Below are 18,835 nucleotides of genomic sequence, written 5' to 3'. Positions count from 1 at the left end.
AGCCTTCACTTTTATTTGTTATTTTTATTATATTTAGGTTAAGGCAGAGTTCGTTTATTTTCAATAATGCTTGTTACTGGTTCTTCTGCGCACATACAACCAGTGATCTTCGTCGTCATCCATAAGAGTTTTTTCAATCCAATCCATGTAAGATTCCACCTACAAAGCAAAAATTTTATTACGCGCACGTCTTTATATGTATTTCATAATTCCTATACAATTAATTTTCTCTCAAATGGAGTCATAGTAAAAGCTAGATGAACTATGGGTGAAATATTTTTCCATAGCATTCAATGTCCCAAAATCTTATACTTACTTAACGAACTACGAAACGGAAGGGTGTAAAGATATATAAATTAATATTATTATTACCTTAGTGTAAACATCAGGTTTGCCCCTAGCACACGGAACGCCCCAGGACACAACGCCGACTTGTCTTCCTTCTCTTACCAGAGGACCTCCGGAATCACCCTGTAAAACGGTTGTTATATTTAGAAATTGTTTGTAGAACCATTTGCATTGACTATTATTAGAACTCGTTTCATTTCTTTTGGCTCCAATAGCTCAGGACTTGGATATGTTGCAGACAATTTTTCTTAATAAACTTTCGGTGCTTTACTGAAACAATTGTTACCTAATACCTTAGCTTATCGACACAGATTATTACTTTAACATAAATGGTGACTTATTTTTTTAACATTTAGAATAAGACTTATTTTATGAATAAGAGAAAAAATATTTTCCCAGATGTCCACTACTCAACAAGCATTATTTGATATTGACTATGCTTTGGATTCTGTGATTTAATTTTACAACCTATTCGGTCTAATCTGATCTTTCTACAACTAAATGTCAATAGTCTAATAATGATCTTACGTGGCAAGCACCTTCACCGGCCTTGGTGAGAGCGCATATCTGAGTGGTGAAGACTGCGTTGACAGTTTTGTGGGCTTCCTTACAGTCTTCGTAGGTGACTGCTTTCAGCTTCAGCTGCATCAGGTCATTTGGCAGATGTCCAGGGTACTAAAACATAGGAGCGTTGATGATGAATATGGCTTGCAAAATGATGAAGCAGTAATAAGTTAATTATTAAAAGTGTTGTAAAATGTTTCTGTAATACAATTAAATGTTGGGTTTAAAACGGTTCCTTGGTCAATGGGATGCTTTACATAGTAGGGATATTATTTTCAATATGTATTTACTATATTATTGATCACTCGCGTATAAAAAAGATTTTATAATATATATTATATGATAAGAAAATTTATCCAGCTCGTACAGTTTGTTTTTAATTGCAATTTTAGGTTTTGTAAAGTACACAATATTTTCAGCATTGGATCATTTGCTTAGCGTTAAACTGATACAGAGAATTTGTTGAATTTATATTTTATTAAAACATTTATCCTATCCGCAACACTACGGTATAAAAATGATTTACTTACCGATGTAGTTCCCCACCCAGTTAACAACAACTCTTCGTCCTTTTCAACCGGTTCATCGTTCAACTCTACAGCATCCACTGTACTGCTGAACGCTATCGCCTCATCAGTAAAAATAATAGCTATATCATTGATGATAAGGTCATCGTCGTATTTCTCATGTTGAACGACTTTGCGAATTTTGTAGGCTGTGCCGCCCGATCGAAGCTGGTTTGTGCCTACGATTGCTTGGAAATATTGAGGCTTTAACCTAAAAAAGAAGTATTTAGATTTTTGTGAATATTATATAATATGATAATTCCATTACAAATATGATGTTTGATATAGATAGACAATGATTCAGTTAATTAAATAAATCTTTAATCAATCTAGATTTCATTTTGACTTTTCTGATAGGCATAAAGTGTGTAAGTAAGTACGTTTAAATTCTGTACTGAATTCAGATTTATTGAAATTTAAATTTTGTACCTATCTACACAATGAGCAGCTGTTAAAATAACTCTGGGTGTGATGATGGACGCTCCACAGAAGTGCCTCACTCCCCAAATACGGAGAGACACCTGGTAAGGGACTGATCCATTTGCAGCTTTTGTACCGCCAACTATCCTCTCCCAGTCATCCCGTCTGTCTGATGAAAAGAATTCGGCTGATGCTGGAAATAATAAAAAAAATGTCACTGATATCCAGTAGTAGAAACCGATTTTATTATAATTAAACCTTATTCTATCGTTGCATTAATAGACGGTGCCCACCAGGACATTCCTGATTGACCAGGAATAAAGACAATTGACTCGCACAATATAATGCACAATAAAATTCGCATGTTAAGTGATACCGCCGCGCACTCTCACTGCTTGAAGGCTCGCAAACGCGCTGCCGGCCTTTTAAGAATTAGGACGCTCTTTTCTTGAAAGACCCGAAGTTGAATTTGTTCGGAAATTCTTCAGTGGGCAGCTGGTTCCACATAGTACATAATACGCGGCAGAAATTGCTTTAAGAAACATGAAGTTTTGGAGCGACGGACGTCAAGGTGATACGAATGGTATTTTGTGAAGATAAACAAAAATTTAGTTTTGAGTGGGCATGATATTATGTACCGTCTCCGTAGACTATCACTATTAAAACTACGCAACATTCAGAACTTTCTGTGTGTTATTGTGATTGATACCTTATACTTTTATGTTTGAGATTCAAACCCAGAGCCGTAAAAGGCGTTGTAAAACTCTGAGTAACGAAACGAAATAATTTTTGAGACCCGATAAAGATTGAAGTTTTTTCCACACTATTTGGTACAACGTTATCAAGAGATCGTCTAATCTATTATGCTGCTATTTCGTGCAAAAAAGAATATGTCAGAAGTGGGATTCGAACCCACGCCCACAGAAGTGGACTGCGACCTGAACGCAGCGCCTTAGACCGCTCGGCCATCCTGACGTGATTGAAAGGGTTTGAAATATACATCAAATAGCATTCAGGAGACTTTATTTTAAAAACTACCGTAAAAATTCTGGTACAAACGCAAGTAAGCCAACGTCAAGTATTTTGCAAAAGAAAAGAAAAGTTACATATCGCTGATTTCTTGAGCTAAATATTCTGTTATTATTTAAGGCCCCTACTTAAGTGTAATCTTTAATTGTTTGCTTTACATAATTTTCTTATTTTGATACATGCTATTGTCTTACCATAACTGAACTGTCAGAGGATTTCATTATTATATATGGTACTTTTATATAAATAGACACAAACATTAGCATGCGAAAGTATCGAATAACCCTACTTACAGTCTTTATTAAGAGGAAGATACTCTGTGGTACTATTCTATTGCACTTACCACTGATCCCAGAAAGAACTAAAACCAAATGTTCTTTGTACAAAAACTCTACTCGTAGCATTTACGGTAACAACTTTGGACGTAGCTACGTTCTTACCCTACAGCGATACTAATCCCAACGTTATATATGGTATGCAAGTTCGATATTTATTATTTATTTATTTATTTTCTTTTGATATAGTTCTTCTATTATCCGTAGCGCTCCTAACATTTGGATTGCGCTGTACAAACACTCCTTATTAAAATCGGAATCGCTATTGGTTATATAAGTGGATAGTAGGATAAGGATAGGGTAGGATAAGTTACAGAGTGTGGACTCTGGTTATTAATTAAAGAACTGTGGCTGAATTATAAAAGTTCTACGTTAATAAAAGTTAAAGTACCTACTGTTTATAGAAAATATATCGTTAGCATAGTAACAAATTTAATATTCACTACAATATTACTTTTAATCAGACAAGTTGCTCATGATTTGTGGACGTTAAAGACATTTAAGCATAGTAAGTATAGAGCGGGGTACTAATTGTGAAAATCTTCGATCACATACGTCATTTGCGAACCCGCTCCTTATTTTAAATTTAAGTATTTTTAGTGAGAAACAGTCTTAAAAGCTTATATTAAAAATATACATTACCAAATGCACAAATCACAGTAAAAATCACTATTACATACATATTGCAACAAAAAACTAATCTGCATTTGCGATAAACGTTTATATATGAAGGTAGAAAATTATTCAAATATATGTTAATACGTTTAAGTTATGTTCTAACTAATTGTACTGAATAACTGGAAGATAGAACCCCTATTAATTAATCAACAGAGGAATAGTACCTTGATAAACGGTAAGATGGCCATGGTTCGATTCCCGGTCATGGTAAAATTTCCTCATGGGCGGAATTTGTCTACGCTACTGAAAGCAACATTGGGTTTCAAAACCTTTTATTATTTTACTGCATATGCACATGCTAACGCTTTTATTACCACAACTTAAAATAAGAAACTTATAATATAAATGTATATACTCTTAGAATTAAAATTAGTCATGAGGACGTTATATGTTAGATATCCTTAAAAATTACAGATAAATTGATTACATTTTTTTTAATGAATTCACAAATAACGTGACCTATTATTGGTTGCTACGGCTTTGCAATCTGTTATAATATAATTTAGCAACGCCTATGTATGTTGCATGTCGGCCAATCCCTGTATCCCAAATGCATCTATATGAGTACATTGTAATGCATAACTGGGAGGATGTGAGCGATTTGCGATTTGCCGCGCGCATCTCAATAATTATAAACATTGGGTATGAAGAAAGATATTTATAAGAGTGTAACAAAATTTTTTGTTCTAAGTTGAAACTGAAATGAGATAATATAGTCTAACGAATTTAAATTTAGGTCCATGAACATATTTACATAAACACATTTATAACGAACCATATGTATATTTATTATAATCTCAAATACGGTTATTTTAACAATAATAATGATTAATCTTTTATAAATATAACTATTGATATGTTTATATATAAAATTAACTCATCCAATTTTAGTAACTTCGCAAGGTGGCGCCTAGAAATATTTTGATTGACTACGTGTCCTTTCTATATTTGTTTTATAATAATTTATTCCTCTATTACAGTCGTTTATGACCAAATCACGGCACGGCAAATGTAGGACAGGAAAGACCTCTACATTCATTGACTGAGAATTAAACAAACCGTTTGATTTATATCCAATAGAAGAACAATTTTGCAAGCATTCACGTAACCTTCATTGCGATTCTAAACTAAAAAGAAGATAATATTTTTGCTTACATATTATGTGTCAATCATTATAAGCTATCCAAAATTTAACCTAATTTACAAAATTTAATATAATTATAAATCAAAAGGTAATCTTATAATCGAACGTTATTACAGTTATTTTCGAGATTGTATCTTATCTATGATGTACGTTATAACTTTCCAGTGGGGCATGGGGCAGACAGTCCTGTATTTCAGGAGGTCTGTCTTATGTATGTTTTTTTCGTCAGTTAATATTGTTATAATTACCCAAACATTAGGTATAGACAATACATAAGATAGGAAAATGTTTCGGTAACAAGTACGATAATATTGACATAATTAAGGCAAACAACTCGTGCTCATGTCAATACTATATCAGATGAATTCGAGATGTGGCGACTGTTGTTCGGTATTACATGTAAATGTACTTTTCATAAGTTTTACGTTTTTTTTTATTGTGTCGTATCTTTTAAATACACGGATAGTCGTAATAAAGTTAAAACTGTATTTTTTTTAGTACAAGCGTGTTTTTTTTTTATAAAAAGGGGGGTAGGAGGGTTTACCTAATATTAAGCGACACCGCGGATGGTCACAGTGCCAGACCGCTCGCGAGTGTTTCCATTTAAGAATAGGTATCATTTCTCGAAGGACCCTGAGTCATATTTTTTTCTTTATTTTTATGATACAGGAGGCAGACGGGCAGGAGGCTCACCTGATGCTAAGTGACACCGCCGCCCATGGACACTCGCACTGCCAGAAGGTTCGCAAGCGCGCTGCTGGCCTTTTATTATTGGCCTGTTGTTGTAGTATTGGTTCGTACTGGTTTCTGATAGAAGTGGCAATAATGAACAACAACAATGAAACAGTGAAACAGTTTTATTTTAAGTACTATATTTCTGCAGCAATGACCTTATTACAGTATCGGCAGTAGTGGTTTGTCAGTTCTTCGACTGTCACGATGACCCAGCCTTCGATCCTGATGAAGGGCCTTTAGACGAGTTACAGTTCACATGGCTTGGAGCGTTACAGTATATACACGGTACTGTATATAAAATTCATGATTCCTATACTTGTCATTTTATTTTGTTTTTTTTTATTTATAAAGAAGATTTACGGTTTATAACAAAATTGTGTACTAAATATATAAAAATCTTCACAAGTACTTAGTCATCCTAAAACCGATTTGGACATATGGCCTCCAACTGTGGAGCGCAAGTGATACCAACGTAAACATACTCCAGCAACAACAGAACAAAATCCTAAGAGCAGACCAGAGAACACCAGACCAGAGAACACCAGACCAGAGAACACCAGACCAGAGAACAGAACAAAGTACCATGGTACACCAACAACTAAGTTCACGAAGACCTAAAAATGAGAATTATCAGAGGAAATCCGGACACTGGCAGCAAAATACAAAGAGCTGTTGTCATTCGAACGAGATAAAAAATATACATTTGATAACTCCAACTTAACTGTCGTCTTTGTCTGTGCCTTTTGGTAGAACTTGTACTACCGTATTTAAGTTACTAAAAGGCATGAGTTTGTGCCCCGCTTGTGATCCTTAAATCTATTTTTTTTTCAAATTTAAATTGCGTTTTCTAATGTGTGTTAAGAGTTATAGAAAGTAGAATATCGGTGTAAATTCAGGGTCATTATACTACATAACGCAGTAATACTAATGAAGTGTCACCTGTTCCAGTGAAGAACGGCACGCCTCATTACTTCCGCGTACCTCGAGTGGTACTAATTAGCCGACAATTTGTTCTGACAACCTCTGTCGACGCCGCGCTCATACCTAATGGCTATGCCTTGTAAGTATATGGCTAGTGGCCATAAGAACGCTTTAAGATGGAATGCATGTGCTCCTATAACCGATTTTTATTAATTATCTATCTTAATATGGGTGAAGTCTCATTCTTTTATAGGCCACTAAGCGCCTTTAATGCCTTTCACGCATGAGAAAAATTAATATAAATAAAACCCAAATTCTTCAAACGATGACATAATAATGCATGCATGATCGCGGACCAAGTCGATTGCCCATACCTCAATCACTTTTCAATCCGCCATTTCATGCGGAATGATTCGGGTATGAATATAATGTGAACCTAAAATAAATACTAACACTTAGATTTAAGTTATTTAGTTGTAATGACTAACACAGTTATGGAACCTTGTTTTGCGAAATAAACAATTAAATAAAAATAATAATTTTTCAGAGGTAACGTAGTATTCGGAGATTATGAAAGAGATGAAGTGGAATGCAAGACAACAGTTGAAGAGCTGGCATCAGGCAAAGAATGTGAGCCAGCAGTTTTGTTGATGCCAATCGCCGATGTATTGTTGCATCCTGAATACAAACATTTTGGAGTTAAACATAGTATAGCGTTACTTAAGCTTATTACGCCTGTCAAATCACGTGAGTCAAAAGAGTTATTACAATATAACGGACATCTTTTTTTATTTAAGATATGTATTACAAGCTATTGTATTACCAATTATAACATATAATAATGTAAATAAATAAATTATAGGTCGAGTGGAAGCTTTAGAGGCGGTCTAAGTCTAAGGGCAAGCTGTAACATAAAATTAACCGCCTGCCGATTAATGATCAGTGTTTATAGTAGTTCTCGTTTTTATGTACATACTAGGATTTTAGCGTATCACCACGACGTCCGCCGTTCCACAACTGACCGTTTTTCTATGCAGTTTTTAGTGGTAGCTAATGTGAAGCCAGCTGCCCACTGAAGTATTTCCGAACCAGTTCGACTCAGGCTCCTTCTTTTTAAAGGCCGACAATGCACTCGCGTGCCCTCTGGCATTGAGAGTCTCCATGGGTGGTATCACTTAACATTAGCTAAGCCTACTACCCGTTAGCCCTATAAAAAAGGTGTATACGATGAATTAGTGCACCATTTACTTTATTGCCTGTAGGCTGTAACGTACTCGTAAGCACGGTACGACCTTTCCTAGTAGACGTTCCATACTAGTACTGACTTAATTTTTTATGATAAACATCAATTTATGCCTCTACACAAACCATGAGTGAGGATTGCATTACAGATTTATAAATTTATTTTATGTACTCAAAAATAGTGTGTAAAAAAGAAAATATCTTCATCCAGAATACATGGTGCCAGCTTGTCTCCCTTTCAAGAATTTTGCAATGGCCAGAAGCGGAAAGCAAACCAAAGATAGTCTTCTCCATATTGACTTCTCAAGTGGTAATTATATAAGTGACAGTTCTTATAATGTAATGCATAGAAGATATATTTTTATGCGTCTATTTAATAGTAATAATTTAGAAAAAGTTATGCAGTCTTACTGAGATGGAGTTAAAATTTTATTTGTCTATAATTAGATTAATTAAATAATTTCAATTTAGTGAAAAGTGTACCACAGTTTGGTAGAGAAGAAAGATTTTGTTTTATACTTAGAAAACGGTTTCAAATTTTTTTTTTTGATACATAGTTAGTTTTGTATATCATGGTTTATTTATTCAGATGTTCCAAGAGATTTTCTGGAAGAAGAAAAAGATATTCAGAAAGTGAAACTTCTTCCGAGGGAGCTGTGCTATTTGTATGATGCCCTTCCCCTAGGAGGAGTAAGTGATATTTTAATATAAGAATGCACCTCTGTTGCTCAGACTCTAGTTTCTTCGATCGTGGTCTATCAGGTTAATCCACATTAATTACACATACATTTTATTAATTGTTACCTATAAAAAATAATTAAACTGTGACAATCGTAGTGGCTTTAGCGTGACTCTCATCCCTGCAGTCGTAGGTTCGATAAGATTTGCTCGAACGCTAAAGGAAAACATCACGAGGAAAACGGGTTGCCTTAAACCCAAATAGCCGACGGTGTGTGTCAGGCACAGGAGGCCTACTATTAGATACTACTAGATCACCTACACACCTATTAGATTGACTATAATTTATATTATCATATAACATATAATCTAAGGCCTAGATCTAAAAAGGTAGCATCACTGATTTTTTATTTTATGTGACAATCGTATTCATATTGTGTAGTATTTTTATTACATTAATCCGCTAAGTAAATGATCTTGTATTAGAAATAGTTTTGACGAGAGGATGATTTTACACGCATGTAATTATTGCCTTCAAGATTTTATCAGGCGTATTTCCACAGAACGTAACGAAGCTGCCGAAGGACCGCGTAGCGTGTACCACTGGTTGTGGTTTCCACTCTGGATCGCCTTTATTCATCCATGAGCATACTGGCCATTGGTCAATAGTAGCTATTTCCCAAGGTTAGCTATCGAAGAGAAACACCGAAACTAATTATAATTTTAAATTAAATGGTGTATACAAATGCCGATTGTCAAACAGATCAAATATTAGAATAGTTTTTTTTTCAACCTTCTAATATCTTATTTAATATAATGATCTTTGTTTATGTATGTTTCTTAATTTATCTGAAAAAAGGCTATATTATTATTATAGAATTAAATGCGTCGTAACAGTACTAAAAGTTTAGTTAAACAGTATAAAAAATTTCTTCGTCTACATGATTTGATGGCTACGACTCTGAAATAAATATTTAAACTAATTTAAATTAATATGGGTTTGTAAAGAGCGATATGTTGTATTGTCACCAAAAATGATACCTCTTACAAAGGTGGGTCACCATGTCAAGATCCGCTGCGCATACGACGACCTCCAGCCCCGCCTCTCCAAACCTTAATTCACCCGTACGTGCCATGGATCACGGCTGCTATTACTGGCAAAGCAGTGGGTTCATTTGCTAAGGATGACCCTTTTGGTAAGTAAGCGGCGATTATTTTGTGAGAGATAATCCTTTGTTAGTGATGTTTTAAATCTTAACCAAATACAAATGTTGCATTGAGAATATTCTTTGTCGTTTATTCATTTGTTATAGGCGCTTGTAATATATATATATATACTATTGGGAACTAAACTTATCAGTTAATCTTTTACTATTTCAGTAATCTTTTACACAGTGCACAGTATTATTTCACCGGCTGTTTTACAAGTATTTATTTATTTATTTGGCATATCTTATATGATATATATTGTATAAAGAAATTAATTTTAAATAATTTAAGTTAGAAGGGCACAAGTTGATAGAATCTTGACATTCCAGTTCTCTTTCATCATTCAATGCAAAAATAACATAATATCTTGTAACAGTATAAGTGGACACAAACAAACAAAATATATGTTACCAGGATATGTTATGCCCCGTACGTCCATTTATGATCTGATTGCCCATACCTGGGTCGGCCACTGGTGGATGGGTGGTCTCCGCTGCTACGATAGAGGAGAAGCCGCAGATGACATGTTCAGATTTTACCACGAGGTGTTCCAGGTCAAACCGACTACAACTACGTATTTGACATACTATCTTGAGGTATATTTTCACTCAAAATTATTATCATTTAGGCAGTCATTCTGTTCGATACGTACTGAAAATATCTACTACACGCAGAAGTTAACGAACCAGGTGTCATTATCGCCAAATTAAGTGCCAACTAGATTTGTGCGTGTAGTACAATTGTAACTAGTATTTTGAAATCATTGAAACTATTATACCGTTTTCCAAATTGGCACTTTTACTGTCCCATAACAGTATTTTTTATTATTTTCCTTGTAAACTCTCGTAACTATAACTATAAAGAAAGTTGTGCTAGTCGATACTGGTTTCATACAATTATATTTTAATTTTGGGAAATATTAATCTGCCAAAAAGGGAATCGCTAGAAAATCCTATACATACAGCTCAAATAAAATCTCACATAAGAAATAAAAAAGAAGTATCGCAATACAACGAGGAAATGCTGCCAGACTTAGGTACTCTGCCTTAGGGACCAAACCGAAAATTGTTAACATTTTCTATTTCGCCGTTTTTAATTATTATTATGTACATAGTGTAGATAAAGAATATCGTAAATACTGTATATTATTATAGAAACAAATAATTAAATGTATTTTATGTTTTATAGATAGATGCAGCACGTGACACTATGATCATTTGTGTGAAAGTAGGAATGCCGTATCGGCTTGGACAGCCCAAGGTCTGGCAGCTGGATACTCCAGAAGTTAAGGTACTAAAACAGTAATTTTGAGTTCATTCAGTTGTAAATAAATTTTATTAAAGCTTGGAGCTTAAAATATATTTTTCATAAGACACACGAGGACGACCATTCTGTATGTACCATATTAATATAATCACTACATTAACTGGGCATAACATGTAACATATATAACATATTCAAGACATTAATTCAAAAAGTTGAACCTTAAAAAATATCTCTCTTGAATATAGATTATATAAATATATTTGAACATAGAATATAGATTAACAAATAATAAAAAATCCAGCCTCCTCATCAATTTGATTTTTGCTACAGGTGAGGTTGCCGGTCCGAGGATTCAAACACACATACAAACTTCAAGTGGAAGCATGGGCTTACAACGCTACAGAATCAGTTTCATCATCAGACTCAGACACCAGCTCTTCAGAGGAAATGTAAATAAAAAATAATAAAAAGGTTTACTTATATATTGCGTGTGTGTTTTATTCTTTAAACACCTGTGCTTTGTGCAAAAGCGTTGTATAATGTTATTATAGAAACAGCATATGTTAATGGTATTAAAAAATCCCCATCTAAGGACTCAATCTCTATGCTAAAACTCAGTGCCAGTTAGTAGCGAGTTACTTTTAGATAGTAGAATTTTTATGTAGCAGTTAAAGCACTACAAATAATAAACGTGTAATCCACATGGACATAAGTATTTTCACACAAAGAAATGAATCAACACTAGGGTCTTGCTGCCCTTTGGAAATGCGTTCAAATAGTGATCATCAGCCACCAGTTTACAGAGTACTAAAAAGAATAAATGTAAAAATGTTAACTTTTTTTATTAGGAAGCATTACATTAAAATTGAAAACATGGACATAATTAGAACTAAACGGTAGTACGAATAGTTGTTTTAGAATATTATTCCCTTTATAAATTAAAAAAAAAATTGCGACCGTAGCTTGTTCGCTGTGTGAAAAATTGATGTAAAAAGTATCCAGAGGTTTGTGATAAAGGTACTAAAATATATACATACATACATACCTACCATAAAACGGTAGGTAAGAGAAAATTATTGTAAGTATGGATTGCTGGACAACTATTCTAATGGAGATTACCTGTGATGGTTGGTATACATACCCGTATAGAAATTAATTTGTTTTTTAAAACTAAAATAACGTGTCAATTATTTCAATAAAAATAAACAATACACTCGGAATGGAGAGTTGTCATAGTGGCAGTAATACGAGAAAGACATAACAGCAAAGTTAAAAATGATAAAATCTTGTATGAAGTAGATTGCTTAGTTTCTACTTGATAAAGACATTTATAAAATTCTCTTTATCCTTTCGTAAATCTGTAAGGCGGAGCACCATATTTCATTGGTAACAAGGTTATATTGGTATTGAAATGTAGACTTTATTCTAATTGGTATAAGACATAAAGTGCTGTAAAATTTAAAAGATCTGATGGCGTCGATAAGATCACGGTATTCGCAAATGAACAAAATTATGAGGCTTATGTACAATCGGTGTAGGAAGATTCTTTAAATTCCTCTAGAACAATCAAGTTTTTAGTATTTATTCCAACCTATAAATATGTTATGTTTAGGGCCTGTTTCACAATGTATGGATGAAGTACCAAATAGCTATGCAACACATAAATTATTCAAAAGATAAAAGTTTCGAATAAGATACTTAGCATTGCATGACAAATGGCGCTATCTGACAGTCTTGAAACGCAAAAATACTGTTTATTCTACCAATAAGTAATAAATAGCTTATTTGGAACTTATCCTTATAACATTGTGAGACAGACTCTTAGAGAAATTTTTACCTCGAGGTCCGAATACGTCCTTCTTTACTTTAACGAGCACAATTAATAAACTATATCAAAAACATGTCAAATAATTTACTTAGATTGTGATTTTGAAAAAGAATCTTATAGAAACGAATAGGTTCAGTAATATAAAAACCGAAAAGTATGAAATTCAAATACAATTATTAAAATATTATGTTCTTGACTGTACAAATTACAATCCAATAGGAATCAGATAGACATTGCAATCATCTTTACGCTGCAAGTGTTTATAACAGGCCATACAATTTTAGACCTTATTTCATGATTTAAAAGGCTGTATTTCTACAAAATGATCTTAATAAAGTTTTATTCCAGCCTGTTAAAGTTTGAAAATAGTTGCTAAGAAGGGCGTAAATATAATGTTTTATTTGATTCGACAGTGCGTGCAAGTATAATTGTAATTTTAATTAAAGGAATACGAATTGAACTTTACTTTAATTTACTTTTTAATTATATTTTACGCAGTCTTTTATTAACATAACTTGTACAGATTTCAAGATGCGTTTTTCAAGGTAGTTTTTGCCGCGCACCACTACTTTGTGGAACCAGCTGCCCACTGAAGTATTTCCGAACCAATTCGAAAAAAGGGTACCAATTCTTAAATGGCCTGTAACGCATTCTGGCATTGAGAGTGTCAATGGCCGCCCGTTTGCCCCCTGTTCTATAAAAAATTACATTTAAAGAAAACGCTGTTTTAACAGATTGAAGCTATGTTTTATATATACGCGAAACGTCGAGAAAAAAATGTAAAAATTATGTAAAATAATATTATTATATTACCTACTATTTATAGAAAGTTATAGGTCGTCATACGACATGTATTTGGAGAGAGAACATAATATAAGTACTTAAAGACCAAATACGTTTAAAGATGTAAGAAATGTTATCTTCACAAAGAAACATTATAATCCAGGCACTTAGGAACAAAAACAAGGTCGGATTACCTTTGACACTTGACACTTGGATTAGTGGTAAATAGACGCTTATTTTAACCAGTTATAACAGTGACGATATGCATGCGGTTAAAAAGCAGTGGACTTCTTTTAATGAGAAAATCTAACGATGATCAATTCGTGCGGAATCGTTGATTATACAAAGAGAGTGTATTTCATTAAAAAGATGATTGAATTCTTTGTGAATAAAGTTGTTTTGAAAAACATAAAAAGGCGTAAAGTATGTCATACTTTACTATTTATTATAATGCTTTTAGAAAATTCACTAAAACATACCAGGTATTTGGGACTTCGTTAGTACAACTGTGCTTTTATCAGCTTTTCAGACTATGTTACTTAGAAAAATACCTGATTTACGAATAATAAACTGTAGATTGTTGTGGAATACAGAACCGATAGATTGCTATATGATCTTTGTATATAGGATACGTAATAAAACAAACACGGATGGTCAGATTATATAAAACAGTTGCTGACAATCAATACTTAACAGTTAACAATGCACATCAAACGTTCTCTCATACTTATTTTTCAAGTCTATTTAGCATAAAAATATAAATTTCATCTTATAATGAAGTATCGCACCCGCATGCTGTTATTTGAAACACCTTACAATAATATGATCAATAAAATAATAATCATAGCTTTTTTTTAATACAAGATCTATTTAATATATTTTTACTTCTCACTTAAATTTGTTTATAAACGAATTTGCTTAAATTGGATTGCCTCTGTATTTTTAAAATATAATTTATGTTGAACTTTACAAAAATAAAGTCGTTTCGTTGTAACAAGTGTGTTAAGCAAACATACGTACACCCGAGCAAATAATTAACAAAGTATCATTATTCATTCCAGCTTTATTTGTGATTCATGACCTGAATTTTGTACATGATAAATCACAGATGCAAATTAAACTGAAGTTTTAGGTTTTTTAGTTCATTGACATGTTAAAACTTCTTCGTTTACCGTAGTTTGATTTCTAGTCTATACATATAATTAAAATTATATCTTGTTCCGCTTCCGGTTGTGTGGCATTTGTATTGCAGTAGAAAGAACAAGTGAAAGAGAAAAGAGAAGAAGAGTGACCCTGTAGGGCACTAATCGTAGAAAAAGGGTCAAATCAATAAGTTTGGAGCGCTAATTCTCGATGCTAAATTATTCCTTCAAGATTTTTAAATTTATTTTTATCCAGAATTTTGTATTTCTGCATAGTTTTAATTTCCAATAATATATTATTGTTTAAAAAATATTATATTACATACAAAATAATATTAAATTTATTTTAGTAGGCCTGTTTATAAGTAGGAAGGAACCATCAAAGCGATCCGTGTCAGAAATATACCGCTATTGGCCAAAGTTAATATGCAATCTTAATCCAATTTTACCCATTTTAGATAGGCAATTTGATCAATTTCTAACAAAAAGCATGCTAATATTCTGTTTATAATTTAAGATTACGATACATTATTAATTTTGGGCGTATATTTATCGGGGCGGGTCTAATAAACCTGCTACAATGTAATACTTTGATAAAATGAAAAAATAAAACCGAAGCTTCTAAGCGTTGGTGGTGTAATGGTCAGCATAGTTGCCTTCCAAGCAGTTGATCCGGGTTCGATTCCCGGCCAACGCACACTTTTCACTACATTTATTTACAATATTTTTATTGAATTTTATACTATCTTATAAATAAATTATATAATTGGTTTCGTAAGAAATTATAACATTCCAGATTAAAATCAGTGCAAAAAATGTTTTAAAATCATATGGCTAATCCGGTACTCCTGGGTTTAATTGTCAGCAAAAAAACATTGTTTTGCAAACAACAACCACAAAAATACGTTGATTTAAATGAAACATGTATGCGTTTAAATATCACATTCATATAACCCATAGAAGAATGTTTTAACCAAACAATATAATTTAATCTTGAACAAATATTTTCTACCCTTTTAAAGGATTATAGGGTCCTGAATAAACTCGTGCTGGATTAAAAAAAGGCAAACAAAAGGCACGCGTCTCCAGGTGTGTTTGTGTTGAATTTTAATCAGAATACCTGCCATTTTATAATAAACTTCAAAATACTCGACTAGTAATTAATTATAAGTACACAAGACTAAAACTTTTAAATTTATTTGAACTATTATTATACACGATTAAGGTTAATTCTATTAAGCTAATCGTACATTAGGTTTAGATTGTTTAATTGAATTTTGTCTTTAGTTAACAATGTTATTACATACCCGCTACGTATATTTATGCCTAATACATTTTTTTAAATAGATCTAACCATGTTAGTTGTGTAATTGCGAGAATGATTGACAAGACATTTAATATTTGGGATCTGTTTCACAATGTATGGATAAAGTACCAAATAGCTATGTAACATTTAAATTATACGGAAGATAAAAGTTCCGAACAAATTTCGCGCTATCTGATAGTCGACAAAACGCAAAAATTGTGTTTATCCTACCAATAAGTAAGAAATAGTTTATTTGGAACTTATCCGGACATTGTGAAACAGACCCTTAGCCTTACGTGTTTATACATAGGTTTAAACGATTTGATTTCTAGATATTCCAGTTAGCCCGTAATATTTAAATTGTATGAAGTCTTGCATGATAGTATTAACAGTAAATTGTTCATTTTGTTTAGCTAGATTTTTCACGTTTTTGGACACTGCGTACAGCGTAACTGTAAACTACTTTATTGAGATTATTTATGCCGTGTTTTAGCATGTTCAGATATTATGTCATCTTCAACTCACGTCCTTATCCATAAGGGATATTAATCTGACCTAATAAACGGGGGTAAAATTATTTACCAATAGGGTGCGCGGTAGTACATACAATGATTTATAATCTCGTGCACCTGGCGATCGTGCGCCATTTATATTAGAAAGATGTGTTATGTATTTTAACCAATTGATATTGTGGTTTGAATTCTTAAAAGGGTACTGACGATTTATTCGACTAAAAAAACAATGATAATGTAATATTTTTATTTCAGATATTTTTTTTTACATTTATATTTCTATTATCTCATTATTTCTTTATATATGTGGGCCCTTTTCGGTAAAGGCCTCCTCCAAATCCTCCTTCTTTTTTGTCATCCTCTTTTGCGTTTATTGTATACTTTATTGCTCCACTTTTCTGTTCCGTTTTCTATGTGTCTCCTCCATTTGCACTTAAATTGATTTATTTTTATTGTGGGGTCTGCTACCATAGTTATTGTTTTTAATTATGAGTTTTGTGTTTTTTTTATTTATTATTTTCTTCCCTATAAGATACGCTCCATCGATTTGTTTAAGGCGTCTAATCATGAGATCCATAAGTTCGTGTATAATTACCACGATCGTTCTCTTATTATTCATGACTTTTCTCAGTGCCCAAAAGCTCTTCCATGCTAGTCTTTTGTCGATTTCTGTCATTTTTGTTATCGTTTCTTTAAGCATTTTTATAAACATGTAAACATACAAACTGGAAATATAGAATATGGTTTTCATAATACACTAAAAATAGAAAAATAATAGACACACAGGATATTACATAAAAAACAAAAGCAGCACGGTAAACGAACGCATCAGTCATGAGCTGACCCATATTTTGTGACCTCCAAATATGCAATAACCGGGAACAGAGGTGACAACGATCCAACGACATATCTCAATGCCAATTTCATTTATTACAAATTGCAAAGTATGAGAAAAAGGTAACGAGTAATGTTTAAGCGTCAATCTAATAGGTATGAGTTTCAAACAATCTTAATTCACTTTATGAACGCTGTAAATCTAATGCGATTTTGACAGATAATTTGCAATAATAAATTGGTAAAAATTTAGTAAGACTAATTAGTTTTACTATTTCTTAGATTTCCTTTAATGTGTATTCGTGAAGTTATTAAAAATGCCCGACAAAAGTATTCTCTCGTCAGAGGCAAAGGTGGTCGGTATTTGTTATTTTATAAGCTCTGAAAATTAAGTATGAATTTTATTAAGTAGAACGCAGGTGTGGGACAACTTTGCCGAGTTTATGTTTTACGAAGACGTTTAAAATAAGTAAAGTAATTTTTTTATGTTATTAACTAAGTATCTTCAAAGTAGTCAAATCTTATAAAAAAATGTGATTCTGCAAAAATGTCTTCGGTTCAATCTCTAGATAAATCCTGAAATTAAATCATAATGTATAGCCAGCCCATCTATTGCCGAAAATCGCATTAAACTAATAATGATTGCTCCCATTTCGAACGGATGGCTGGCGAAAGTGGGCCAAATTTGGGGTCCCTATATTTGCGATACATTGAAATTTCCACTTTAAATCATTACATTAAGGTTTATATTAGTATTCAATGTGCAATTAGGTTCTATATCCGCACGAACCAAAAGTTATCAATTATATAACATTTTGCGGATCGCAGTGATTCGGTCAAGTATGATGTATGATTTGAATCATCAGGCAGGATGCGACCATATTTATTATATTAAGGAATACGCATTTGAATAAACGGTCGCAAATCAAGAACATAAAAAGGCAAAAACATTTTACAAAACCTCTTGAATATTGTAGGAAACAATGTATATGATAAAAAAGTTATATAGTATAATTTACTTATTATACATAGGTATAGCTTGCATACAGGGGGTCGAGGCTTCGAAAACGGTTTTGTCCCATTCAGTGTCGAGACCGTGGGGTTCTAGCGCAATAAGACTTTTTAAGGAATTAGCAAGGTTAGTGGACATCACAGGAGACCAAAGAGCTGGCAGCTACCTCGCACAAAGAATTAGCCTAGCTATGCAAAGGGGAAACGCTGCCAGTATCTTCGGAACTTTGCCTAAAGGGACTCCTTTTAATATATAATCTAGTTATTATATTTTTGGATTAATT

At 32.9% G+C, this 18,835-nt stretch overlaps 2 protein-coding genes and 2 non-coding genes across 4 annotated transcripts; 2 read left to right on the top strand and 2 right to left on the bottom strand.

The window, feature by feature from the left end:
- Positions 1 to 41: 41 nt before the first annotated feature.
- On the bottom strand, positions 42 to 6,404 carry LOC110993807 (chymotrypsin-1-like). Its single transcript, XM_045628998.1, has 6 exons — positions 6,302 to 6,404; positions 1,908 to 2,091; positions 1,443 to 1,689; positions 877 to 1,023; positions 373 to 471; positions 42 to 159 (listed from the first exon to the last, which is right to left on the bottom strand). Exons 1-6 carry the CDS (start codon positions 6,402 to 6,404, stop codon positions 61 to 63), a joined length of 879 nt encoding a protein of 292 aa, XP_045484954.1. The 3' UTR covers positions 42 to 60.
- Positions 2,790 to 2,873, bottom strand: Trnal-cag. Its single transcript has one exon. It is a non-coding gene; the product is annotated as a tRNA-Leu (tRNA).
- A 904-nt stretch (positions 6,405 to 7,308) lies between the features above and the next one.
- LOC123689367 lies at positions 7,309 to 11,588 on the top strand. The gene is made up of 8 exons (XM_045628997.1): positions 7,309 to 7,487; positions 8,194 to 8,292; positions 8,572 to 8,676; positions 9,210 to 9,344; positions 9,713 to 9,856; positions 10,284 to 10,465; positions 11,058 to 11,159; positions 11,466 to 11,588. The coding sequence occupies exons 1-8, from the start codon at positions 7,391 to 7,393 to the stop codon at positions 11,586 to 11,588; spliced, it is 987 nt and encodes a 328-aa protein (XP_045484953.1). The 5' UTR covers positions 7,309 to 7,390.
- Positions 11,589 to 15,513: 3,925 nt separating this feature from the next.
- Trnag-ucc lies at positions 15,514 to 15,585 on the top strand. Its single transcript has one exon. It is a non-coding gene; the product is annotated as a tRNA-Gly (tRNA).
- The last annotated feature ends 3,250 nt before the right edge of the window (positions 15,586 to 18,835 follow it).

This window comes from Pieris rapae, chromosome 7 (assembly GCF_905147795.1).
Source record: "Pieris rapae chromosome 7, ilPieRapa1.1, whole genome shotgun sequence".
NCBI lineage: Eukaryota > Metazoa > Arthropoda > Insecta > Lepidoptera > Pieridae > Pieris > Pieris rapae.
This window is presented reverse-complemented; position numbering and strand designations above follow the sequence as displayed.

Excerpts from the sequence above, each read along its gene's own strand:
- LOC110993807 (XM_045628998.1), bottom strand. The coding sequence starts at position 6,404 with ATGGTACTTTGTTCTGTTCTCTGGTCTGGTGTTCTCTGGTCTGGTGTT. Across the intron at positions 1,024-1,442 it reads CTGGGTGGGGAACTACATCG|TACCCTGGACATCTGCCAAA; the intron begins GTAAGTAAATCA and ends CCTATGTTTTAG. Across the intron at positions 472-876 it reads CCGGTGAAGGTGCTTGCCAC|GGTGATTCCGGAGGTCCTCT; the intron begins GTAAGATCATTA and ends ACCGTTTTACAG.
- LOC123689367 (XM_045628997.1), top strand. The coding sequence starts at position 7,391 with ATGCCAATCGCCGATGTATTGTTGCATCCTGAATACAAACATTTTGGA. Across the intron at positions 8,677-9,209 it reads CCTTCCCCTAGGAGGAGTAA|GCGTATTTCCACAGAACGTA; the intron begins GTGATATTTTAA and ends AGATTTTATCAG. Across the intron at positions 11,160-11,465 it reads TGGATACTCCAGAAGTTAAG|GTGAGGTTGCCGGTCCGAGG; the intron begins GTACTAAAACAG and ends TTTTTGCTACAG.